Here is a 26,686-nt window from a genome sequence, read left to right on the forward strand (position 1 = left end):
CCACTGGGCTCGAACCCAGAACCTTCTTGCTGTGAGGCAACAGTGCTAACCACTACACCACCGGAAAGGCAGTCTAGCTTTAAGATGTCTGTGAAGATTCTCAGTCATCCAGGTCATGGTAAACTGTGGGTGGTAAAAGAGAGCAACTGGACTTTGCTTGAAGATTCTTGAAGACGTTTCACCTCTCATCCGAAAGGCTTCTTCAGTTCTGTCTGACTGGTAGGGAGCATCAGGTACAAACAGGACAACGTAGTGTATGCCATTCAGTGCAGTGAGGAATGCACGGACTCATACATTGGGGAGACAAAGCAACCGCTTCACAGGCGTATGGCTCAACACAGGAGAGCCAGTTCCTCAGGCCAGGACTCTGCTGTCTATCTTCATCTTAACAGCAAAGGACACTCATTTCAGGATTGCAACGTACGCATTTTAGCCAGAGAGGATCGTTGGTATGAGCGAGGAGTTAAAGAAGCCATTTTTGTCAACCTGGAACGGCCATCACTGAACAGAGGTGGCGGTCTAAGGCATCATTTATCAGCCACCTACAGTCAGTGCGTTTACATGCACATAGAGAAAATCGAATTTCTGCCATAGCTTGACTGAAATCGAAGTTCTAAATGCCATGGAAACACCTTAGCTTGGCTGAAATCGAACCGAACTGGATTTCTCATAATTGAGCTACGCGACCTAGATTATGCGATTGCCGCCGAGCTACTTAGTGCATGTAAACCCTATCGAGCTACGTAGTCGAGCTACTTACTTCAGCACTACCCCTTCCAGAAGTGACGAGTGACGAGACCACAAGCGGGAAACACAACAGCCTCGGCCGGCATGACAACAGTAGTAGTAGCAAGCAGCAGAAGAGAACACGGAACACGGAACTGATAACTTTGTGAACACGGAACTGATAACTTTGTTTATACTCTTGAATAGCTCTTCTTCATGACGACAACCGGAAGTGTACCAACACGATGGGGCGTGTAGCGCCACCTGTGGCTCGGGTGCACAATGTACCTCACACAATAGCTCGATTTCCTTGTGTGCATGTAGGATTGGATTTCTCTGGCACCCCTGCTGGGACCCTTAGCTCGATTACCGACAGTAGCTCGATTTGGATGTGCATGTAAACGCACTGAATGCAGCCCTTGGCACACTTCCCAGACAACTGAATGCACACCAAAACCCAGTTGTTTTCAGTGACTCAGAGGAGGACAGAGAGAATCAGCATTCCACTGATCACCCTAACGACTCTCGAGGCCGTTCACAACCAGCCCCCAGTTGACCCACACCAACAGGATGACTCAACGACACCTTAGATGAGCTTTTCATCCATGAGAGGATAAATACCTGATGCTCCCTATTAGTCAGACAGAACTGAAGAAGCCTTTCGGAGGAGAGGTGAAACGTCTTCAAGAATCTTCAAGCAAGTCCAGTTGCTCTCTTTTACCACCCACAGTCTAGCTTTAAGCTGTTACAGTAGTTTGTTTATATTTTGGGAAACCGAACCAACTAAAGTAGTTCAAAAATATTGCAGGTAAAAATAATAACCGTGTGCGTGGGATTTTGAAAAAAAAAACGAAAAAAAAAAAACCCAAAACAGTTCCACGCACATCTCTAGTTGAAATCAGTTAGAAACTTGAAGGATGTAGCTGAGGTTGAGGAACTGTTGGAGCCAGAGTTCACAGATCATGCGGACAGTGATGCCATTTCTCTCTTTGAGGTTTTCCTGTATTTTCCAGTGTTTCCAAGAGCATAATTGTACGGTTCATAATTTTTTTATTTTTTAAACTTCACATTTAGGCCACACCCACTTCAGGTTTCAATCCAAATCCATTTGGAGCAATAAACTGGACACAGATAAGGACATGGCTTCATTGCATTAAAGTGCATATCCTGGACCAAATTCGTTTTTTTTTTAATATGAAAGTATTGGCCCTTTTCCACTACCCTTTTTCAGCTCACTTCAGCTCGCTTCAGCTCACTTCAGCCCGACACGGCTCGCGTTTCGACTACCAAAAAACAGCACGACTCAGCTCGCTTCAGCCCTGCTTAGCTCCTAAAACTCGCACCGTTTTGGAGTGGGGCTGAAGCGAGCCAAACCAAGCTGAGTGAGGCTGGGGGCATGAGCAGACACTCCCCTGTGCACTGATTGGTGAGGAGGAGTGTCCTCACATGCCCACACACGCCCCGCGAGCACGCTGGGATCTGTAAACACCGTAAACCCGGAAGAAGGAGAATTACGAATTACGAGAATTATGAAGCCTTATGCGCCTCGCCTCATCTATACGCTCTTGCCAGTATCTGTTGGCGTTGTCGGTGACAACAAGCCACAGAACCAAGACCAGCAACACTAACGACTCCATGTCCTCCATGTTTATTGTTTACTATCCGGGTCGTGAGACTACCGCTTAAAAGGTCACTGATGTCACTGTTTGCGCTGCTTAACGACATCACGGACGTCCACCCACTTTCGCTAACTCCACCCAATGTGTCCACCCACTTCCAGCCAGCACGGTCCAGCGCGGTTGTAGTCGAAATGCAACTCCAACAGCCCCGCTCAGCTCGACTCAGCACGGCACGGCTCAGCCCGACTCAGCCGCGTTTGTAGTGGAAAAGCGGCATTTGTCCCTTAACACACTCATCCAGAAGGGTAATTTTGCACAAGGCCATCTGTCTACAGCAGAAAAAAAAATAAAATAACAAAATGCATCTGGAAAAATCCCAAGGGAGTCTGGAGCCAGATTCGTGACGTCACCTGCGGAAGCGCCAGCAGGCTGCGCGAGCTTTGCACGGTTTCAGTGCACAGCCTGTGTAGACCAAGTTTAGCAGCTAGCGATTTCGCATTGAAATATGGAATTGTCACCTGAGCGCAATGTGGGAAACGATGAGTACTAATCCCATCAAGACTGCTGTTGCTACACCCTCCTACGATACATCTGTTAACCATTTTAATAATTACATGATAACGTTGAAGAAATTTGCAGAAAACCACCAGGTCGTTTTCTCATAAACAAACCAGCGCTGACGTAGGATTCAGAAGGAGGCGTCCCGCACGTGACGTCACGAAAATCAATGTTTCCCTGGAAATCCAAATGCCAAGTTTTTTCAGAGGCGGACCAATTCGTCTCAAATGGCTTGATTTCAACTGAATTTTTCTGGTATTGCGCAAGGTAAAAAAATTGCAGAGAATGCAGAATGTTACCGATATTTGACCAAAGTTTAATATAAAATAGGAGAATTACATTGATCTTGCTCCTGAATTTACCCGTGATATGCACTTTAACACCCTAATCCAAGTATGAACAGATATAAAATGTATTACATGATATTTTTTAAATGTTGTGATGGAAAGTTGGATATCATATTCAATCTTGCAACATTTTGCAAGGCGAAAGACAAAAAGAAGTGACAGTTCGACCAACCTGTAGCATATTGCAGGTGTTGGATGTCCTGAAGGCAGGATGCTTCACTACAAGACATTTCTGGACTGTAAAGGAGCTTCTGAGATGTACAGAGAGATAGAATAGGAAAAGACAGAAAGAGTTAGACATCAAGATGAGGTAAAGGAGGATGGATGAAAATATGACTCAGCTACTCCACCATGCATCCAGGTTAATTCAGTTAGAGCCAAAAGATTAATATGTCTGGTACAGCAATTAAGGTCGGCAAATTGTACTTTGTGGAGCGTCGAAGTCAAATACACGTCACCATCCACTTATCTTTGCGTTTGATGCGTCAGAGTGTCAACACCTAATGATAGTGCACCGTTTCTACTAGATTATTCGCCCATTGTTCTTTTTTTTTCTCGTTGCCCTCTTCAGCTGCGAGTATGTTCCAGTTCACCTGTTGCCATGACAACCAGCGCATGCCGTTTCCAAGCCATGCTGTTGCCCGGCAACTTGTTGCCAGTAGCCGTGGCTTTGAGTGGCTGAGTGGGACTGATAAAGGTACTGGTGCAGGGTGTAGGGCTACTCGGCCCAGACTTGGGCTTGTGAGGTCGGGCAGAAGTTAATTAGGCTGAACGAGATCGAGACAAAGGAGGAGAAGGACACTTACTTTTCTCGGCAGTGCTCCAAGGCATGGTCAGAAATCTGCTTCAGGTTGATCAGCTTCTCTCCCCTGTAAACACCATCTGCAGACACACACGAGCATGAAAGAATTAGAAAAAGAAAGAATTAGTGAATTAAAAAAAATATTACAGGAACACGCCTCTTATTTACTGCAGCTTATCTACTGCTATATCTTCTTCTTCTTCTGGCTGCTCCCGATTAGGGGTCGCCACAGCGGATCTTTCGTCTCCATTGCTCCCTGTCTTCCACATCCTATTCTACCACACCTGCCACTTTCATGTCCTCTCTCACCACATCTATGTATCTCCTCTTTGACCTTCCTCGTTTTCGTGTGCCTGGCAGCTCCATCCTCAACATTCTCCTTCCAACATGCTCTGCATCTCTTCTCAGGATGTGCCCATACCATCTCAGTCTCATCTCTCTTAGCTTAATTCCCAAGCTCTCCACATGTGCTGTCCCTCTGATGTGCTCGTTCCTTATCCTGTCCAACCTCCCATCGCAAACCTTAACATCCTCAACTCCGCCACCTCCAACTTTGCCTCCTGTCTCTTCGTTAAGGGTACGGTCTCCAATCCATACATCACAGCTGGTCTCACTACTGTCTTATACATCTTACCTTTCACTTTTGCTGGGACTTTCCTATCACAAATGACTCCCGAAATCCTTCTCCAACTGCTCCACCCTGCCTGCACTCGCTTTCTCACCTCACTATCGCAGCCCCCATTTTCCTGCACAGTTGACCCTTGAATTCACCAACTTTCTTTACGTCTACTCCTTGCATCTTCACTACACTCTCATCCCCATTCTCATTGATGCACATGTATTCTATTTTGCTACTGCTCACCTTCATTCCTCTTCGTTCCAATGCATCCCTCCATCTCTCCAAACCCAACTCAACCTCCTTTCTACTTTCACCACATATCACAATATCATCCGCAAACATCATGTTCCATGGTGACTCTTGCCTCACTTCGTCCGTCGAGCTATCCATCACTATGGCAAACAAGAAAGGACTCAAAGCAGATCCTTGATGGAGTCCCACCTTCACCTTGAACCATTCAGTCGTTCCAACTGCACACCTCACTGCTGTTTCACTGTTCTCATACATGTCTTGCACCACTCTGATATACTTCTCATTCACTCTACTCTTTCTCACACAATACCATAACTCATCTCTCGCCACTCTATCATAAGCCTTCTCCAGGTCTACAAACACACAGTGTAGCTTTCTCTGGCCTTCCCTGTACTTCTCCATTAACATTCTTAAAGCAAAAACTGCATCCGACGTGCTCTTCCTTGGCATAAACCCGTACTGCTGTTCAGATTGCTACCTCTCTTCTCAATCTCGCCTCCAATACCCTTTCCCATAGCTTCATGGTGTGGCTCATCAGTTTTATTCCTCTGTAATTACTGCAGCTCTGTACATCTCCCTTATTCTTGCATATTGGGACTAGCGCACTCTCCAATCATTTGGCATTTTCTCATTCTCTAGGATCTTATTACAACCCCGATTCCAAAAAAGTTGGGACAAAGTACAAATTGTAAATAAAAATGGAATGCAATAATTTACAAATCTCAAAAACTGATATTGTATTCACAATAGAACATAGACAACATATCAAATGTCGAAAGTGAGACATTTTTAAATTTCATGCCAAATATTGGCTCATTTGAAATTTCATGACAGCAACACATCTCAAAAAAGTTGGGACAGGGGCAATAAGAGGCTGGAAAAGTTAAAGGTACAAAAAAGGAACAGCTGGAGGACCAAATTGCAACTCATTAGGTCAATTGGCAATAGGTCATTAACATGACTGGGTATAAAAAGAGCATCTTGGAGTGGCAGCGGCTCTCAGAAGTAAAGATGGGAAGAGGATCACCAATCCCCCTAATTCTGCGCCGACAAATAGTGGAGCAATATCAGAAAGGAGTTCAACAGTGTAAAATTGCAAAGGGTTTGAACATATCATCATCCACAGTGCATATCATCATCAAAAGATTCAGAGAATCTGGAAGAATCTCTGTGCGTAAGGGTCAAGGCCGGAAAACCATACTGGGTGCCTGTGATCTTCGGGCCCTTAGACGGCACTGCATCACATAAAGGCATGCTTCTGTATTGGAAATCACAAAATGGGCTCAGGAATATTTCCAGAGAACATTATCTGTGAACACAATTCACCGTGCCATCCGCCGTTGCCAGCTAAAACTCTATAGTTCAAAGAAGAAGCCGTATCTAAACATGATCCAGAAGCGCAGATGTCTTCTCTGGGCCAAGGCTCATTTAAAATGGACTGTGGCAAAGTGGAAAACTGTTCTGTGGTCAGACGAATCAAAATTTGAAGTTCTTTATGGAAATCAGGGACGCCGTGTCATTCAGACTAAAGAGGAGAAGGACGACCCAAGTTGTCATCAGCGCTCAGTTCAGAAGCCTGCATCTCTGATGGTATGGGGTTGCATTAGTGCGTGTGGCATGGGCAGCTTACACATCTGGAAAGACACCATCAATGCTGAAAGGTATATCCAGGTTCTAGAGCAACATCTGCTCCCATCCAGACGACGTCTCTTTCAGGGAAGACCTTGCATTTTCCAACATGACAATGCCAAACCACATACTGCATCAATTACAGCATCATGGCTGCGTAGAAGAAGGGTCCGGGTACTGAACTGGCCAGCCTGCAGTCCAGATCTTTCACCCATAGAAAACATTTGGCGCATCATAAAACGGAAGAGACGACAAAAAAGACCTAAGACAGTTGAGCAACTAGAATCCTACATTAGACAAGAATGGGTTAACATTCCTATCCCTAAACTTGAGCAACTTGTCTCCTCAGTCCCCAGACGTTTACAGACTGTTGTAAAGAGAAAAGGGGATGTCTCACAGTGGTAAACATGGCCTTGTCCCAACTTGTTTGAGATGTGTTGTTGTCATGAAATTTAAAATCACCTAATTTTTCTCTTTAAATGATACATTTTCTCAGTTTAAACATTTGATATGTCATCTATGTTCTATTCTGAATAAAATATGGAATTTTGACACTTCCACATCATTGCATTCCGTTTTTATTTACAATTTGTACTTTGTCCCAACTTTTTTGGAATCGGGGTTGTAAACAATCTCGTTAGGAACTCCACAGCCACCTCACCGAAACATCTCCAAGCCTATATCTACTGCTATATCTGATATCTGAAAATAACCCCTTCATAAACACAGGATGACAAACTCAGGCTGACTCATTTTCCTTGCTGGCACAGTGTCGGTGTTTGTTACCTGCCGTCACCAGGATGTTGCACTGAGCATCCACGATCCGCTCTGCCAGTGACTCAGAAGAAAACCCTGCAAACTGAAGCAGGAATAAACTGACACGGAGAACAGAAACGCAACATGAAGGCACGCTTAGGTCAGTATTAAACATCATGTTTTGTAAATGATGGAGCTAATCTAAAGTCTAAAGACGTGGTTAGGTTAACATGGGGCAGCCATGACCTGAAGGTTGGGCTGAAGTGCCCTTGAGCAAAGCACCAAACCCCCAGCTGCTCCCCGGGTGCTGTAGCATAGCTGCCCACTGCTCTGGGTATGTGTGTGTGCTCATTGCTCACTTGTGTGTGTTCACTGCTTCAGATGGGTTAAACGCAGAGGAGACATTTCACTGTGCTTTAGTGTACAGTACGTGTGATTAAATAAAGGCTTTTTGTCTTCTTGTCGAACGTCAACAAGTCATGAAATTTACATAAATATCTCCTTTATCCCACATCCAGTTCATTAGTAATGATAAACAGAGTCATAGACTTGGTTTCGGACTCGGTACGAAGTATTGTAATCTCTAAACATGAACGTATCTCGGTCACCTGTTCCCTTCCCATACAGAAAAGTTACACAAACTTGACATCAATAATCTACGGAGTCCCGAAAGGGACACAATTTTTTTTTTTTTAAAGGTTCTCATGTGCACAAGAAAGAGAAACATAAACTCTAGAAATATGATGAAGCTCAGAAATTCTTCTGAGAGGAGAATGGCCGTATAGAGGGATATATTCAAGAACGCAAAATGTACCTGAAGAGATCATCAATCAACTGCCTTTTTTTTTTTTTTTAATAAAAACACACACGGGGCGGCACAGTGGTGTAGTGGTTAGCGCTGTCGCTTCACAGCAAGAAGGTCCGGGTTCGAGCCCCGGGGCCGGCGAGGGCCTTTCTGTGCGGAGTTTGCATGTTCTCCCCGTGTCCGCATGGGTTTCCTCCGGGTGCTCCGGTTTCCCCCACAGTCCAAAGACATGCAGGTTAGGTTAACTGGTGACTCTAAATTGACCGTAGGTGTGAATGTGAGTGTGAATGGTTGTCTGTGTCTATGTGTCAGCCCTGTGATGACCTGGCGACTTGTCCAGGGTGTACCCCGCCTTTCGCCCGTAGTCAGCTGGGATAGGCTCCAGCTTGCCTGCGACCCTGTAGAACAGGATAAAGCGGCTAGAGATAATGAGATGAGATGAGATGAGATGAAAAACACACACACATCCCTTTAGAGGTTTCCTAATAATCATACACATTGCATGTGAATTTAATACATGGCTTGTTTGTTTGTACACTTAATTATTTTGTCACACCATGTTTTCACATGCAATGCATATTTTTTTATTTTTTTATCATCTGATTTGCCCAAAATTATTAATTAATTTCCATGTTTGTTTGTTTTTTACACATGACTAATTTAATTTAACATTTCATGTGATTTTATTTCGACATAATGATTTATTTTTTACATTAAATTTAAATTTTCATATATCAGACATATGATAAATGGAAATTTATTATTATTATTATTATTATTATTATTATTATTATTATTATTCAGTGTTGTAGTCAAGTCACTAAACCTCAAGTCCGAGTCCAGTCTTGAGTCCCCAGTGTTCAAGTCCAAGTCATGAAAAAAAAATTTTTTCGAGTTGAGTCCACTCAAGACTCCAACCGCACCTTTTGACGGCGGCTGTTTTAGCGTCATTAACATTAGTTTGTTCCTGAACATGACGTATGAACAGGTGAATGTGCTTCTCTTTATCAGGGAGTGTGAAGTATTCTGTCAGAGATGGTTGGGAGACGGATGTAAGTGCAATACTTCGCAGAAGGTGACTTTATTAATACAAGTGAAGACAGGTAAACAATCCAGAATGGCAGGCAAAATCGTAAAACAGTGAAACAGGAAATAGGTCGAGCGAGGCGCAAACAGGCTATCATAGACTCGGCAGAATCAAAGACAAGAAACAGGAAATCAGGAACCCAAACAAGGAAATAAGGCTCGGTAATGTGTCAGCAACGCAACTCAATACTTCGCAAAGTGAGTGCGTTTTCACAGTTTTCATACAGGTGCGCTGATTGCGCCTTAATCCTGTGCAGGTGCGAGTCGTTTACGGTGCACACGAGAGAGTCCGCTTGGCACGCGCGCTGTTCAGAGCACGCCCGAGAGTCTATCTGATGGACTCGCCAAGGCACGCAGGTGTGACACTTTTGCACGAAATTAGTACAAAAATCGATGTAGATATAAATATCTTATGCCAAAATTATTATGGCATGTTGCAAAAAAATTAAGAGAAAATTTGAGTCCTCGGGCGGCACGGTGGTGTAGTGGTTAGCGCTGTCGCCTCACAGCAAGAAGGTCCTGGGTCCGAGCCCCGGGGCCGGCGAGGGCCTTTCTGTGCGGAGTTTGCATGTTCTCCCCGTGTCCGCGTGGGTTTCCTCCGGGTGCTCAGGTTTCCCCCACAGTCCAAAGACATGCAGGCTAGGTTAACTGGTGACTCTAAATTGACTGTAGGTGTGAATGTGAGTGTGAATGGTTGTCTGTGTCTATGTGTCAGCCCTGTGATGACCTGGCGATTTGTCCAGGGTGTACCCCGCCTTTCGCCCGTAGTCAGCTGGGATAGGCTCCAGCTTGCCTGCGACCCTGTAGAACAGGATAAAGCGGCTAGAGATAATGAGATGAGATGAGAATTTGAGTCCTCGTCTCCAATTTATGAGTCTGAATGCAGTTAATGTCCGAGTCTGAGTAATCAGTGCTCAAGTCCAAGTCAAGTCACAAGTCCTTAAAATTAGGGCACGAGTCGGACTTGAGTACGACAAGTCTGCTATTATTATTATTATTATTATTATTATTATTATTATTATTATTACGTGCTTGCTTGACTCAATTGAAATGCACTTTTGGATGTTTTTCACATGTAATTACCTCCTGCCACATACAGTAATCACATGCAAAAATATTCATGCGAGCTTTCCGTAAAAGTTAATGGAATAGCCTACAATTCTACACAAGATGACCGCATTAACCTTGTAGCATGATTGCGAAACTAAAGGGACAAACTGTGGACATGCCTTGTCTAATCAACTAGGTCTGGCATAAGATAGTTTAGATAAATAACAAAAAATATTTATTTAAAAACGTATATAGTTAATTTAGTTTAGAGTGCATCTTAAGCTTGGTTCAGTTCTACGAAGTAGGACAATGGCGTGGCAGGAATGAGGCCTCACATCCAAGTAACCCAAAAATAGACCTTTATATGCCATTAAAATTAACCTTGAAGGTTACCCGGCAGTATTTTTAACTTCAGCTGCAACCTGGAACAAGAACCCCAATAGCAAAAATAGTCTTGGCAGAAGCAGACCAGAGGCCCTGTTATATATTTGATACCCAGGAGGATAACAAATGAAACTTGGAAGTCATCTACTTCTATTATTTTGCACTGTATGCAATAAATGCTTGAAAACACAAGTTCATAATGTTGTGGTTGATCCTGACTGTGTTCTCTGGTGTGTATTTGTGTGTGTGTTTTTAATCAAGGCTGACTAAGAAGTACAAAACTAGTGCTTCTGCAATCCTGTTTGCTTTGCAGAACCTGCTGCAGATGGCAGAGATTATGGTGCACACGTACCACAATCGAATGCACTGCTCCTATTCGAGCACAAGCCAGCATGGTGAACACAAGCTCGGGAATCATCGGCAAGTAAATGGCCACTCTGTCTCCTTTCTTCACACCTGAAACAGAGAAAAACACAATTTATACCCATCAAACTTCATGTCATTATGAAGCCTTGTACTGTTTATGTGCAAAAGTCTTGGGCACCCTTTTTTTTTTTACATGCAAACTTTGTTATAGATTTCTATTTTATGACTTCTACATTATCGAGTCAGTCCAGAAACATTTTAGAGTCCAAATGTTCGTTTTCCAGCACAAAATTAAACGTCACAGTTTGTATCTGAGCAGCATATTACATAACCGAGCACTTTTCAGGTTAAAAAAGAAAACATAATGAAGGCTGCTGGGTTTTGGTGCAAAATGAAGAAGCGAGTGTGACAGTCAAAGTGTCCAGAAGAACTGGGGCTGGTTCTGCAAGATGCTCAGTAAAACCTACAGCTCATTTCAGCATAAAACTGCACTCATTGTACCTCAGACTACTATATATATGAATGAATGAATGAATGAATGAATGAATGAATGAATTTATTTTTATTTCGAACATGTATAAAAAATGTATGTAACTATTTGTACATACAAAAGAAAGAAAACGAGAAATTAAAAAAATAAATAAAGAGCTAAGACATTACAAAACACCGCACATTGTTCGAAAAAGGAGTGGGAAGAAGTACAATACTTTAATTTCCCACCCCTTTTTAACTACCCCGAAATCCAAACTACATTAATACACCTATAAAAATATATACCATATATACACTTCATGAATATCTATATAAATATTTAATTACAAAAATAAATATATACTACATACCATATATACACTTCATAAATATCTATATAAATATTTAATTACAAAAAAGTATATATACTATATACCAAATATACACTTCATAAATATCTATATAAATATATAATTACAAAAAAGTATATATACTATATACCATATATACACTTCATAAATATCTATATAAATATATAATTACATATATATATATATATATATATATATATATATATATATATATATATATATATTTTTTTTTAAAGCAAACGGTCATCTCACACCAAATATGGCTTACTGATCACCGTTTATAGTATTTTTTTTAATGTTGAAACATTTAATTTCATTATTTTTAAGCCATTTTTGGTCTACAGCATTTCTTTACACGTGTCTAAGACTTTTGCACAGGACTGTACAGTATGTAAGTCATGAAACATGCTGTTGCATGCGGTTATAGGAATATAAACAACACCAGGGAGATGTGATACAGCCTGGTGCAAAGAAGAGTTACTGCTACCACGCTGAAGTTGATTCTTTCCAATCCACTTATACCACAACAATTAGCCAACTATTACATTTGTTATTTATTAATAAACGTCATTTTTGAGTAATGAATAACCGTCATGTTAGTGCCGGATTTGGTGCTGGACTCCGTTTCCCAAAATACCCTGCAGACTACAAACATGGCCGCCACAGACAAAGATTCCCAGCACTCATCCATATCACAGTCACCGGACTAGCGATTACACACACCTGCACTGAATCTCACACACACACACACACACACACACACACACACACACACACACACACCTTATACGTAAATGCTCACACACAGACACAAAGTAATGTATTTTTGTGGGGTGGGTGGGGAAATAGCATGTCAGTGATGAGTCTTGATCAGCAGATAATTGAAAATGAGTGCAGTTTCACAGACTTCCACTCAAATGTGGGGGTGGGAGAGGTGGGCCGCCTACCTCCAATGAGTGAGCATTAACATTCTTCTTTTTTTTTTAAATAAATAATTTCCTGAAATCGAGAAGTACCCAACAGTCAACTCTACGTCAGCATCGGCCTTGTAGGGTTCAAGATAAGTTTAAACAGTAGGTGGTGTTTGAGCCATAAACTTATTAAACATATTTATCCATCCATAACCGCTTATCCTGTACAGGGTTGTGTGCAAGCTGGAGCCTATCCCAGCTGACTACGGGCGAAAGGCAGGATACACCCTGGACAAGTTGCCAGGTCATCACAGGGCTGACACATAGACACAGACAACCATTCACACTCACATTCACACCTACGGTCAATTTAGAGTCACCAATTAACCTAACCTGCATGTCTTTGGACTGTGGGGGAAACCGGAGCACCCCTATCCAGACACGAGGAGAACATGCAAACTCCACACTGGGTTCGAACCCAGAACTTTCTCGCTGTGAGACGACAGTGCTAACCACTACGCCACCGTGCCGCCTTAGAAATATTTATAAAAATGGTTATTTTATCTGGGTGGTGCAGTGGTTAGCGCGCTCGCCTCAAAGCAAGAAGGTTCTGGGTTCAAACCTCGTGGCTGACTGAGGCCTTTTTGTGTGGAGTTTGCATGTTCTTCTCATGTCTGCATGGGTTTCCTCCTATAGACCCTTTTCAGTCACGTGACCTTCGTAACAGCGACCGCCATTTTGGACATGTAGTGGACTTCGGCTCGAATCGGTTTGAATGCGAGGAAGGCGACAAACATAAAAGAAAAAGGAGTGAGATGCAGAAAACTGTATTTACTAGTTTACTGTAATTATGATCTGGCAGCTATTTACACCGGATCCAGTGTAAATAGCTGCCGGAGCCAACGTCCGAGCTGGCTCCGAGCCGCCGCGAGCCAGCGCTGGCTCCGAGCCGCCACGAGCCAGCGCTGGCTCCGAGCCGCCACGAGCCAGCGCTGGCTCCGGCCGGCCGCGAGCCAGCGCTGGCTCGCGGCGGCTCGGAGCCAGCGCTAGCGAGCTAGCTCGGACGTTCTAGTTTACTGTAATTATGATCTGGCAGCTATTTACACCGGATCCAGTGTAAATAGCTGCTGGAGCCAACGTCCAAGGTTCCGGAGCCGGCGCTAGCTCGCGCCCGGCCGGAGCCAGCGCTAGCTCGCTAGCTCGGACGTTGGCTCCGGCAGCTATTTACACTGGATCCGGTGTAAATAGCTGCCAGATCATAATTACAGTAAACTAGAATGGAATGTTAACAGCAATGTAATGCCTTTTCTGGCTAATTTTATTCGTCTTACCTCCAACAAAGTGGTCACTACACAAGCGTTGGTATGCCGCTATCCATCTTCTCCGTCGGTCAGCATCTACCGGGATCCAATAAAATGATAACCCTTGCCTTGTTTGTTGATGGTTACTACATCCAGGTGCACAACAATATAGTGGCATGATGGAAGTCTTGCTGAAAATAAACACTTTCTTTGCTGTCGTTCCTCAATGCTGGCTGTGGTAAACTACTGGTAGTACATGTCCAAAATGGCGGCCGCGTTTGTCGTGACGTCATGTGAAAAGGGTCCATAGTCCAAAGACGTGCAGATTAGATCAAGTGATTACTCTAAATTGCCTGTAGGTGTTCACGTGAGTGTGAATAGTTATTTGTCTCTGTGTTAGAGACAAACTGCCCAAGATCTCCTGCCTCTCGCCCAAAGCCAGTTGGGATTGGCTCCAGCTTGCCCTGCAACCCTGACGGATAAGCGGTGTAGATAATGGATGGATGGATGGATGGATGGATGGATGGATGGGTAATTTTCTCAGTATTAACACAAATATCGATATGTTTCGTCACAGTACAGTCATGTCATATTTCAATTACAGCTCAAAGAAAGTTCATCTTTATTATAACTGCTACACTGTTTTATTATTTTCCAAGATTGTGCTGTAAACGATTGGGAACTTGAAGCAGCGTATTGGTTTATCGTAAAATACCAGAAAATGCAATGCATGGTGGGAGTGCGAATGCTTAAGATTTCCTTTGTGGTTGAGAATAAATTAGTGGAGCGTTTTTGTGCCCTTTATTTCAGCGAGTGTTTTAAATGAAGACAAAAACTTGTTGATGGAAGTTTATCATAAAGCACTGAAATTAGTCTAATAGTATGAGGTGGATGAATGAGCAACATTTAAGCTAGTTAAAGGAAGGGGTGGCTCTGCGGTTTAGGAAACCCAGCATTGCCAAGCTGCCATGGTTGTGTTCTCGAACAAGACCTTTAAAGTAAGGCTGCAACGATACATTAGGCCACGATACGATACGTATCACGATATTAGGGTCACGATACGATACGTATCGCGATACACAATGATACACGACAAACTGGTGTGAAAATGTCAAAAATGACATTTTTAATATGAATCAACAATAACACCATACATTTATGCAGACATTACAGTGTATGAGAAATGATGAGCGACCAGCCGATATAAACAGATAATAACACATCCTTCATCTGTTTACATAAAAGGGTGACTTAGGCATCGGGCTTCGTGAGGACTTGGCGATGTCTATATCTCGATGGTGGCGGCGTATATGCACAGTCATGTTGGTCGTATTCCCGGTGTATTTAATTTCTGCTGAACAGTGCCGGCATACGGTCACCTGCCTGTTAACTGTTTTCACGCCTTGTTCACGGTGAACTGGGAACCCAAAATGCTCCCAAACTACTGATTTGTATGAAGCTGGTGGTTTTTCAAGTTCAATTTTTACGAAGCTACCTCGTGTATTAGCAACACGTGCCAACGTCAATGTTACCAAACGATCTGATTGGCTACGGACAGAACCGAATGCACACGGAAGCGCACGATCTACTGCGCAAGCGCGAATACCTCGGACACGGTATTGAAACTGCCCCGCACGTAAAAGTTGATCACTCTGAACTTAGTAGCTTATCGTGTATGATGAATTGATTGCAGGACTTAATTGTTACCGTGTTCGAAATGACGAGAGCGGCATATGTCAATTTCCCAAATGTTTCCAAATAAATACCCACCTTTCGTGTCATTTCGACGATCACGCCCGACTATAATTGTTTTGAATATAATATAGTCTCTACATGCGGAAAATGAGTTAGTATCGTCGTGTATCACGATTCGTTTTGGCCGGCGATACATATCGTATCGTGGCGAAAGTATCGCGATGCATCGATGCATCGGTGAATCGTTGCACCCCTACTTTAAAGTGCATATCACGGGTAAATTCAGGAGCAAGATCAATGTAATTCTCCTATTTTATATTAAACTTTGGTCAAATATCTGTAACATTCTACAATTTTTTTACCATGCGCAATACCAGAAAAATTCAGTTGAAATCAAGCCATTTGAGGCGAATTGGTCCGCCTCTGAAAAAACTTGGCATTTGGATTCCCCGGCAAACATTGATTTTCGTGACGTCGCGTGCGGGACGCCTCCTTCTGAATCCTACGTCAGCGCTGGTTTGTTTATGAGAAAACGACCTGGTGGTTTTCTGCAAATTTCTTCAACGTTATCTCGTAATTATTAAAATGGTTAACAGATGTATCGTAGGAGGGTGTAGCAACACCAATCACGATGGGATTAGTACTCATCATTTTCCAAAAGACCGGACAATGAGAGAGAAATGGGAGCGCTTGGTCTACACAGGCTGTGCACTGAAACCGTGCAAAGCTCGCGCAGCCTGCTGGCGCTTCCGCAGGTGACATCACGAATCTGGCTCCAGACTCGCTTGGGATTTTTCCAGACGCGTTTTATTATTTTATTTTTTTTCTGCTGTAGACAGATGGCCTTGTGCAAAATTACCCTTCTGGATGAGTGTATAAAAGTGTACTTTCATATAAAAAAAAACAAAAAACGAAATTGGTCCAGAATATGCCCTTTAAACCTCCAACTGCTCCGTCTCAACTGTCAGCTGCTAGAAATTTTACAGTCAGTTTTTACAATGCACAGCTACTGACTTATTTGATGGACAAGCATATTTATAACAGATAAATGATGCCTGTACTGGTATATAGGGATAAAAATGGAGGACTCTTACCCAGCTGCTTAAGAGCATTGGCACATCTGCACACCTGCTTTAGAAGCTGGCTGTATGTGATGGTAAGGTGATGGTCAGGCGAGTTCCCCTCCCTACAAACAGCATCAGCACACACACACACACACACAAATTAAAACCGGAACAACGATATGCCCTTATAGATTTCATCAAGGTTGTGGAGAACTCTCTTGAGTAAACTTAAGACAATGAACTAATCTGGATGCTCTTATCTAATCGAATTCACATTCTTAAATCTTGAACGTTATTTTTTCCCTACTTTTCGTATGTAAACATTGTTTATCTGAAGAAAAAAAAAAGGCCCCGTTTTAAGAGAAGATAACATGTTCTCTGGCAGCCTGAAACACGTTATATTTGGATGCATATCAGCAATGTGTTTGGATTGCAATACTGAAATGTTTATCGCACAGGCTAAAAGGACAGCCAAATGACTGGATTACAATATGGACAGCAGCCTGTTCAAAGCTTTGCTGTTTGCTTTGGCTGTAAAATCAGCCTGCACATTGGACTGAGTCATTTTTAGCACTGTAAGACAATGAGGCACACAGTGTTTACAATCATGTCATGCTCGAGCAGAAAATAACCATTAAAATATAGGTGAGCATTCTTAGTTCGGGGCTTTCGGCCCACTGCACTTGTAATAGATAATAATAATAATAGACTGAGGAAGACGAGACGAGACAGTGTGGATCCAGGCAAAGTGACCTTGTGGGTACAAATACTAGTCTGTTGCACCACCATGCATGGTTGCTCAGTCATAAACCCTCCCGGATCTTGCTTCCGGGACCTCAGGTGTATTACTTGCACGGACTATGGGTTTGTCCTGATAGCTTCAGACAGAACCGGGAATTGTGAGAAAGAAGCAGTGCCCATGCTCTCAACAAAAGCTCTTGGTTAATGACTAACTAACTTCTTGCTTGCTCTAGTTTATTAGCATTCGCTGGCACAAGACTGAATCACCCATCAGCTGAACCGGGCAGAGTCTACTGCAGGTGTCCCAACAGATGATGTGCTCACATTCACTGGGGGTGACCTAATCAAACATCACCCGTGTTACTACACTGTTTGCTTAGTCGCAATGATTTTATGATGCATGACATCATGTCTGATATCACAGTCTAAGCAGTTGATAAATACCCGTTATTGATCAATTGCATACATAGCGGACCTATTACACATCATCTCATCTCATCTCATCATCTCTAGCCGCTTTGTCCTTCTACAGGGTCGCAGGCAAGCTGGAGCCTATCCCAGCTGACTACGGGCGAAAGGCGGGGTACACCCTGGACAAGTCGCCAGGTCATCACAGGGCTGACACATAGACACAGACAACCATTCACGCCTATGGTCAATTTAGAGTCACCAGTTAACCTAACCTGCATGTCTTTGGACTGTGGGGGAAACCGGAGCACCCGGAGGAAACCCACGCGGACACGGGGAGAACATGCAAACTCTGCACAGAAAGGCCCTCGCCAGCCACGGGGCTCGAACCCGGACCTTCTTGCTGTGAGGCGACAGCGCTAACCACTACACCACCGTGCCGCCCATTACACATCATAAGAGCATTATATCATTGACATTGGTACGTATCATTCCTATTGATATCGTAGTATATTATACGGACACGAGTGTTTTACTGGGAAATACACCTGTCATGCCCGCCTGGCTCAAGGCAGCCACAACATAAAGGGGAGACCACGCCGTTGCACAATTAACAAAAGACATTTATTAAAGTAAAGTAACTATATACAAAAGTCAGTACATGAAAGATAAAGCAAAACTGTAGTGTATATCAGCATAATGAAGTGTCTTGCAAAAGTAAAGCAAAAGGGTTAAGCGCAGCCCGCTCTGGCCCCCAACGCGATATAGCCAGGAGAGAGTAGGAGAGACCCCCGGTAGACTGCCAGGCCCATACTTATCCACCTCCCAATCACGTCATCAATTAGCCTACGTCACTAGGACTGGAACGCTCCCCCTGCAGGCCAAAGATAGACACAACACAGAGCCAATAACACTGGCAAACGGAACTGGAAACGTGACGAACCCAGCACAGGCAAGCTGGGGCGTCACACACCACTCGTATTTTTCATATGAGCTACATCTTACTCGACATGGGCGTAGCGGACACGGGGTACATGTCCCCCGCACTTCCCGTATTTGTGCCCTCTGTCCCCCGCACATTTTACAACCACTCAATTCATTTTTAACATGTAGAAATGCGTTTTTCCGAGCCGCCTCTAAACGCATCATGAGCAGGCGGAGCTCAGGCGGCAAACAAACCCCGCTGTCGTGTGTGATCAGAGACGCTTTAGAAAATATCGTATGAGTATCTTTGGTGTGATTCAGATCTGGGCAGCGCTTCTGTATGTTCAGCAAACCAGCCAAGAGGCTAAAGACTTTAGACAGTTTTTTCCAAACAAACCGTGTAAGTTGAGTAATGCTGTTGAACGTAGATAATGTTTAGCTAAAAGATGACAATTTAGTTACAACCCCGATTCCAAAAAAGTTGGGACAAAGTACAAATTGTAAATAAAAACGGAATGCAATAATTGACAAATCTCAAAAACTGATATTGTATTCACAATAGAACATAGAACATATCAAATGTCGAAAGTGAGACATTTTGAAATTTCATGCCAAATATTGGCTCATTTGAAATTTCATGACAGCAACACATCTCAAAAAAGTTGGGACAGGGGCAATAAGAGGCTGGAAAAGTTAAAGGTACAAAAAAGGAACAGCTGGAGGACCAAATTGCAACTCATTAGGTCAATTGGCAATAGGTCATTAACATGACTGGGTATAAAAAGAGCATCTTGGAGTGGCAGCGGCTCTCAGAAGTAAAGATGGGAAGAGGATCACCAATCCCCCTAATTCTGCGCCGACAAATAGTGGAGCAATATCAGAAAGGAGTTCGACAGTGTAAAATTGCAAAGAGTTTGAACATATCATCATCTACAGTGCATAATATCATCAAAAGATTCAGAGAATCTGGAAGAATCTCTGTGCGTAAGGGTCAAGGCCGGAAAACCATACTGGGTGCCCGTGATCTTCGGGCCCTTAGACGGCACTGCATCACATACAGGCATGCTTCTGTATTGGAAATCACAAAATGGGCTCAGGATTATTTCCAGAGAACATTATCTGTGAACACAATTCACCGTGCCATCCGCCGTTGCCAGCTAAAACTCTATAGTTCAAAGAAGAAGCCGTATCTAAACATGATCCAGAAGCGCAGACGTCTTCTCTGGGCCAAGGCTCATTTAAAATGGACTGTGGCAAAGTGGAAAACTGTTCTGTGGTCAGACGAATCAAAATTTGAAGTTCTTTATGGAAATCAGGGACGCCGTGTCATTCGGACTAAAGAGGAGAAGGACGACCCGAGTTGTTATCAGCGCTCAGTTCAGAAGCCTGCATCTCTGATGGTATGGGGTTGCATTAGTGCATGTGGCATGCGCAGCTTACACATCTGGAAAGACACCATCAATGCTGAAAGGTATATCCAGGTTCTAGAGCAACATATGCTCCCATCCAGACGACGTCTCTTTCAGGGAAGACCTTGCATTTTCCAACATGACAATGCCAAACCACATACTGCATCAATTACAGCATCATGGCTGGGTAGAAGAAGGGTCCGGGTACTGAACTGGCCAGCCTGCAGTCCAGATCTTTCACCCATAGAAAACATTTGGCGCATCATAAAACGGAAGAGACGACAAAAAAGACCTAAGACAGTTGAGCAACTAGAATCCTACATTAGACAAGAATGGGTTAACATTCCTATCCCTAAACTTGAGCAACTTGTCTCCTCAGTCCCCAGACGTTTACAGACTGTTGTAAAGAGAAAAGGGGATGTCTCACAGTGGTAAACATGGCCTTGTCCCAACTTTTTTGAGATGTGTTGTTGCCATGAAATTTAAAATCACCTAATTTTTCTCTTTAAATGATACATTTTCTCACTTTAAACATTTGATATGTCATCTATGTTCTATTCTGAATAAAATATGGAATTTTGAATCTTCCACATCATTGCATTCCGCTTTTATTTACAATTTGTACTTTGTCCCAAGTTTTTTGGAATCGGGGTTGTAGTTAAGCTAGCTAGCTAACTTAGAGGCGGTAGTAACTAGTTACATTTACTCCGTTACATTTACTTGAGTAACTTTTTGGATAAATTGTACTCTTAAGAGTTGTTTTGTTGCAAAATACGTTTTACTTTTACTTGAGTAATATTATTCTAAAGTAACAATACTCTTACTTGAGTAACGTTACTATTTTGGCTACTCTAAGATTACTCACTTCTGGGTAGAAAATAAGAATATAAATGCATTTGCGTTCCTTTGACTGTTATTTTTGTAAAGATTTAATTTATTTTTGTGGTAGTTAAAGTTTAAAGTACATGAATTTGCTGATTATTATTACTGTATTCCTAATTCTATTTCAAAATGTTGCTTTCCACATATTTTTTAATCTTTATTGCCACAACAGAAAGAGCAGGGTGAGAGAGGAGACAGTGGACCGGAGGCCAACAGGGATGATTATGCAGGGTCACAGGTGAGAAGAGAATATAACTAGCTATGCCACTACTACTAGTCTTAATTCTGTTTATAAATTTTACTTTATAGATTTTGACTTTAGATTTTGATAGTATATCATTTTAAAGAACTAAAGTCGGTTCCCTGGTGCTGTGCTGTTTATGGTTATGTGGTTCTTTAGCTGCTAAGGAGAGGTGCAATTGAATGCGAGAGGATGATAAATCACTCAATAGACCTCTGAACAATTTGTTCCCCTCACTTCTAAAATGATGGCTACGCCCTGCTACTCGACATGGAGAACCAAAACCCTGATAGAAATCTCTATATGTCAGTTGTGAGGAAATCGATGAATTATTTTGATAAATTTGGGGACTTGTTGTTTGTAAATGTGTCTATATAATCAAAAGAAAAATCACGTGTTGGCTTCAAGATATGAAGTTTATCTTCTCGTGTTGAAAAACTTACATTTTTCATACGAACTACATCACGGATCTGAGTTACATGTTTAAATAATATCAGCTGGCGTTGTGTGGTATATCAGATGTATTCCATTCAGCTAGCATGATCTTGAACGAGTCAAAGATGAGTAGCTGAATTGAATATATCTGATATATCAGAAAAAAAAGCCAGCTGATATATTATCTCATTCTCATCTCATTATCTCTAGCCGCTTTATCCTTCTACAGGGTCGCAGGCGAGCTGGAGCCTATCCCAGCTGACTATGGGCGAAAGGCGGGGTACACCCTGGACAAGTCGCCAGGTCATCACAGGGCTGACACATAGACACAGACAACCATTCACACTCACATTCACACCTACGGTCAATTTAGAGTCACCAGTTAACCTAACCTGCATGTCTTTGGACTGTGGGGGAAACCGGAGCACCCGGAGGAAACCCACGCGGACACGGGGAGAACATGCAAACTCCACACAGAAAGGCCCTCGCCGGCCCCGGGGCTCGAACCCAGGACCTTCTTGCTGTGAGGCAACAGCGCTAACCACTACACCACCGTGCCGCCCCGATATATTATTATTATTATTATAATACATACACATTCTTTTCTGGTGTTTAACGCGTCTTTCTCTTTCAAAATTCTCTCAAAATCTTCGTATTTAACGAAGCAAACCTGGCGGCCATGTTTGTTTACAAATTGTCACAGTCGCTCAGTAGCGTGGAAGTTTTACATCTCAGACGTGTGATGTCATGTTGTCTTGACAACCATGCAATATCGTAAACCATATTCAATGCTCATTCTCCATTGCACAGAGTGATATATTGTTAGTGATATGCTAACAATATTGCATGCTATGAAACCCGCTAGAAGGGAAGAGAATACATGTTTTTATTCCATCAAAAAAAGTGTCTGATATACCATGAAAAAATCCATAATAATAATAATTATAATTATTATTATTATTATACATACACATTCCTTTTAAGTGTTGAACGCGTCTTTCTCTCTTTCAAAATTCTCTCAAAATCTTCCGTATTTAACGAAGCAAACCTGGCAGCCATGCTTGTCAGTCGCTCGCTCGCGTGGAAGTTTTACATCTCAGACGTGTGACGTCATGTTGTCTTGACAACCATGCAATATCGTAAACCATATTCAACGCTCACTCTCCATTGCGCAGTGTGACGCAACACACGTAGGATAAGCGCTATGCTAACAATATTGCATGCTATTAAACCAAATGAATGAAACCTGCTAGAAGGGAACAGAATACATGTTTTTATTCCATCGAAAAAGTGTCCTGTATGTATAATAATTCCCAATATTTCACTTCGATGAGGTCACTCCCACTGTTTTCCCGCTGTTATCAAAATGGCGAACCGGTTCAAAATTAAAATTCTTTTGATTAACTTGTGTATTTTTTTGTGGATGTGCTCATATAATGTCAAGAACATTACATGATGGTGCGAAGATGTGAAGTTTATCTTCTTGCGTTGAAAATATTTTTACTTGTTTGCTTCGCTCACTCGTGAATATGTTCACCATTCGGAGATAAACTTCATATCTTCGCACAACCGTGTAATATCCTCTATGTATAATACATTGGCATTTTACTTAACTAACGCTAAATAACCAAAGCTATCAGAATAAATAATATAATAGATTTGTTTATTCAAAGAGTATTCAAATTTCTGTCTAGAAATAAGTATTATAAGAACATAGATAGCTTTGAAAACCAAGTCTATGATTTAAATAATTGCATTATAAGGAGGTCTACCGTATGAGTTTTCTTTTTTAACACTGGCAGGAGGGCGGCATGGTGGTGTAGTGGTTAGCGCTGTCGCCTCACAGCAAGAAGGTCCGGGTTCGAGCCCCGTGGCCGGCGAGGGCCTTTCTGTGCGGAGTTTGCATGTTCTCCTCGTGTCCATGTGGGTTTCCTCCGGGTGCTCCGGTTTCCCCCACAGTCCAAAGACATGCAGGTTAGGTTAACTGGTGACTCTAAATTGACCGTAGGTGTGAATGTGAGTGTGAATGGTTGTCTGTGTCTATGTGTCAGCCCTGTGATGACCTGGCGACTTGTCCAGGGTGTACCCCGCCTTTCGCCCGTAGTCAGCTGGGATAGGCTCCAGCTTGCCTGCGACCCTGTAGAAGGATAAAGCGGCTAGAGATAATGAGATGAGATGAGACACTGGCAGGAAATTGTGGCTGAAAAAAAAACAAGTTTGAGAACCCCGACGAGGACTTCATAAATCGACTTCACAATAAAACTATCATGAATTTCCTGGTTACATAGTTGTACTTTGCGACTACTGTATATAGAACACAGTTATCGAAGCAAGTTATTGACAATGACGCTATCTGTCATCACTCAAATGAGGATGGGTTCCCTTTTGAGCCTGGTTCCTATCAAGGTTTCTTCCTTGTGTCGTCTGAGGGAGTTTTTCATTGCCACAGTCACCTCAGGCTTGCTCATTAGGGATAAAGAAATGTATTAGGGATAAAATTAGTTCATATGTTTAAAGACTTGACTTTTTTCTATAAAGCTGCTTTGCGACGATGTCGGTTATTAAAAGCGAGATACAAACAAACTGACTTGACTTCATGAGGAAATATGAGTTATAACCCTTTATAGAGATAAATAAAGAGATATATAAAGCCTTAGATATAACACTTTGTAAACTATATAGCTATAGACTTGATGGACACAGTGCACAGGTGGCTTCAGCTACCATATGTCGGTTCTGAGCTAATCATGAGAAGGCTGTGAGTTCGGATCACAAGATTCAATGACGGACCTTAGTCCTTAGCTAAACATTTGGACTGTGTCCTCTTTCAAGTTGTTTTAGGTAAATGTATCAGTCAAAATAATACTTAATATACACCAAGTATATTCTTGGTAAAGGTTTTATACATTGTTATATATATATATATATATATATATATATATATATATATATATATATATATATAAATTTAACAGCTGGGAGGTCCGCATGGTGAAATACCGTGACCGAGGTCTTGAAATACTGACTGAAGCCCTCTGGGCCGAGATCAGTATTCAAGGCCGAGGTCATGGTATTTCACCATACAGACCAACCTTAAGCTGGTAAATAATATATTTATTTTTTTCTTGACCAAATTCTAACAGAAAACGAGAGCGCCTGAAAGGGAAAACCGAGCCGAGAAGCCATTTTGAATCCTCATTCACGGCTGTAATGCAAATTGCTTCCTCCTCGGTATACAAGTGCACTTCCATGGCAGGAAAAAAACTACATTTTGCCACCTATGTAGTCCCCTATTTATGCAAATAGGAGTCATTCAGGATTCAGCCATGTTTTTGCTCGGCGTTAGCAACAGTTACAGGTTTTTAGCTTTCTTCTGAAATGTTTTCTTTTATTTCTTCTTCCTCAGGGTAGTAAAACTCGCTTTCACTGTGAACACTGTCGTTATCGCTATCCATGCTGTAAAATTAATGCTATTATGCTGAGAAATGCTTTCAATAATGTATGATTTTTGATAAAAATCTTATAAATAAATCTTATAAAAAAAAAAGATAAATGTTGACAAAAATTGCTACTATGTTTGTTGTTGTTGTGAACGAGTGAGTCGCCAGAGGTCCGTAACCGGGGTCCGTACTGTAGGATACGGACCCGCTCGCCAGCCAATCAGAGCGCAGGATTTGATGGAAACCGGACCGTGAATAAAATAAATTAGATTATTTACATACAGTTATGTTACAGCAACCCCACAGCTACTCGCATAATAAGCTTAATTTGTCACGTTTTCCATGGTAATGTTGGTTTTAATGAGCATTTTTCTGGGAAAACTGGTATAGACGTAGACTGTTGTTTAACCAGTTTTATTGAATAGAAAGATTAGACTGGGTACATGGTTCACAGTGAAGTGCTGTCTCCACACAATGGTGTTGCTCACCAGTAGTACGCAACTTTCTCGCCCAGGTTCCGGTCCCGGAGGTTGCAGTCTAGCACATTGTAGCACATATTGGTTTTGGCCCCCTCCATGAACTTGATGTAAACCGGGCCCTTGGTCATATCAAAGTTGTACTGCAGCATTTGGCCTGTGGGGGGTTCCTTCCAGTAAAACTCCTGAGCAACCTCTTTCCAGAACTCTGTGGATTAGCAGATTGGTTATACTGTTTAATAAGATAACACTCACTAGTACTAAACCCAGTGCAAATCAACTTATTTTGACCCAGGCTTTTTGGTGTGGCATGCATGTTTTCCTAGGTTTCACTTCTGCTATTTCTTAGCGCACTTACCTTCAGGTTCCTCAGTGGACCTTTTGTACATTGCAAGATATGAATTAAAATCAGGCACATGAGCAACCATTTGCAGATCCTCTGGAGGAAAGTACACTCTCTCGTCTTTGTCTTGAAGCCCTGGAACGACCATGTTTGTCAGTTAGATCTAAACCAGGAAGCAGTTGATAACTAAAGATGTCTTGTTCCTTTAAGTCTCAAAAGCATTGACAGCTGGGCACTGCCCTGCACTTGAACTATGAAGCAGTTTATTGTGGCTGTCAGTGTAAGTACTGCCTCCGTATCCTGATGTCATATTTCCTCAGTCTGCTCAGGACCTAACTGCCCAATCAGCATGCTCTATTTGACACTCCTACTTTTTCATTGGCTGGGTGGCCTGCCTCCTGCTAATCCTATAATAGAAGGAGGGAGTGAAGGAGGCAAGAAGGACTGAGGGGAGGGCCTGCACCACTGAACATAGGCTGTGGTTTGTGTCGAGAGAGAGAGAGAGAGAGAATAACAACATGCCTTCCCACTTCTCTCGTCCACATTTCCAGTAAAGGAGAGCTTTGTCTTTGGAA

At 42.5% G+C, this 26,686-nt stretch overlaps 1 protein-coding gene across 2 annotated transcripts in view; it reads right to left on the reverse strand.

Annotated features, from left to right (window-relative positions):
- The window catches only part of acss2l (acyl-CoA synthetase short chain family member 2 like), a 146,160-nt gene that overhangs the window by 39,968 nt on the left and 79,506 nt on the right, over nucleotides 1-26,686 (reverse strand). The window contains exons 2-8 of one of the 2 annotated variants that reach the window (XM_060906200.1): nucleotides 26,127-26,246; nucleotides 25,781-25,976; nucleotides 16,843-16,934; nucleotides 10,986-11,089; nucleotides 7,339-7,411; nucleotides 4,057-4,132; nucleotides 3,423-3,501 (exon numbers count right to left, since the gene is read on the reverse strand). In XM_060906200.1, the coding sequence (XP_060762183.1) occupies nucleotides 3,423-3,501; nucleotides 4,057-4,132; nucleotides 7,339-7,411; nucleotides 10,986-11,089; nucleotides 16,843-16,934; nucleotides 25,781-25,976; nucleotides 26,127-26,196 (690 nt within the window). In that variant the 5' untranslated portion in view covers nucleotides 26,197-26,246. Of the gene's footprint in view, nucleotides 1-3,422; nucleotides 3,502-4,056; nucleotides 4,133-7,338; nucleotides 7,412-10,985; nucleotides 11,090-16,842; nucleotides 16,935-25,780; nucleotides 25,977-26,126; nucleotides 26,359-26,686 lie in introns of those variants that run through there. The other variant, XM_060906199.1, reaches the window with a different exon arrangement.

This window comes from Neoarius graeffei, chromosome 23, assembly GCF_027579695.1.
Source record: "Neoarius graeffei isolate fNeoGra1 chromosome 23, fNeoGra1.pri, whole genome shotgun sequence".
NCBI classification, from domain to species: domain Eukaryota; kingdom Metazoa; phylum Chordata; class Actinopteri; order Siluriformes; family Ariidae; genus Neoarius; species Neoarius graeffei.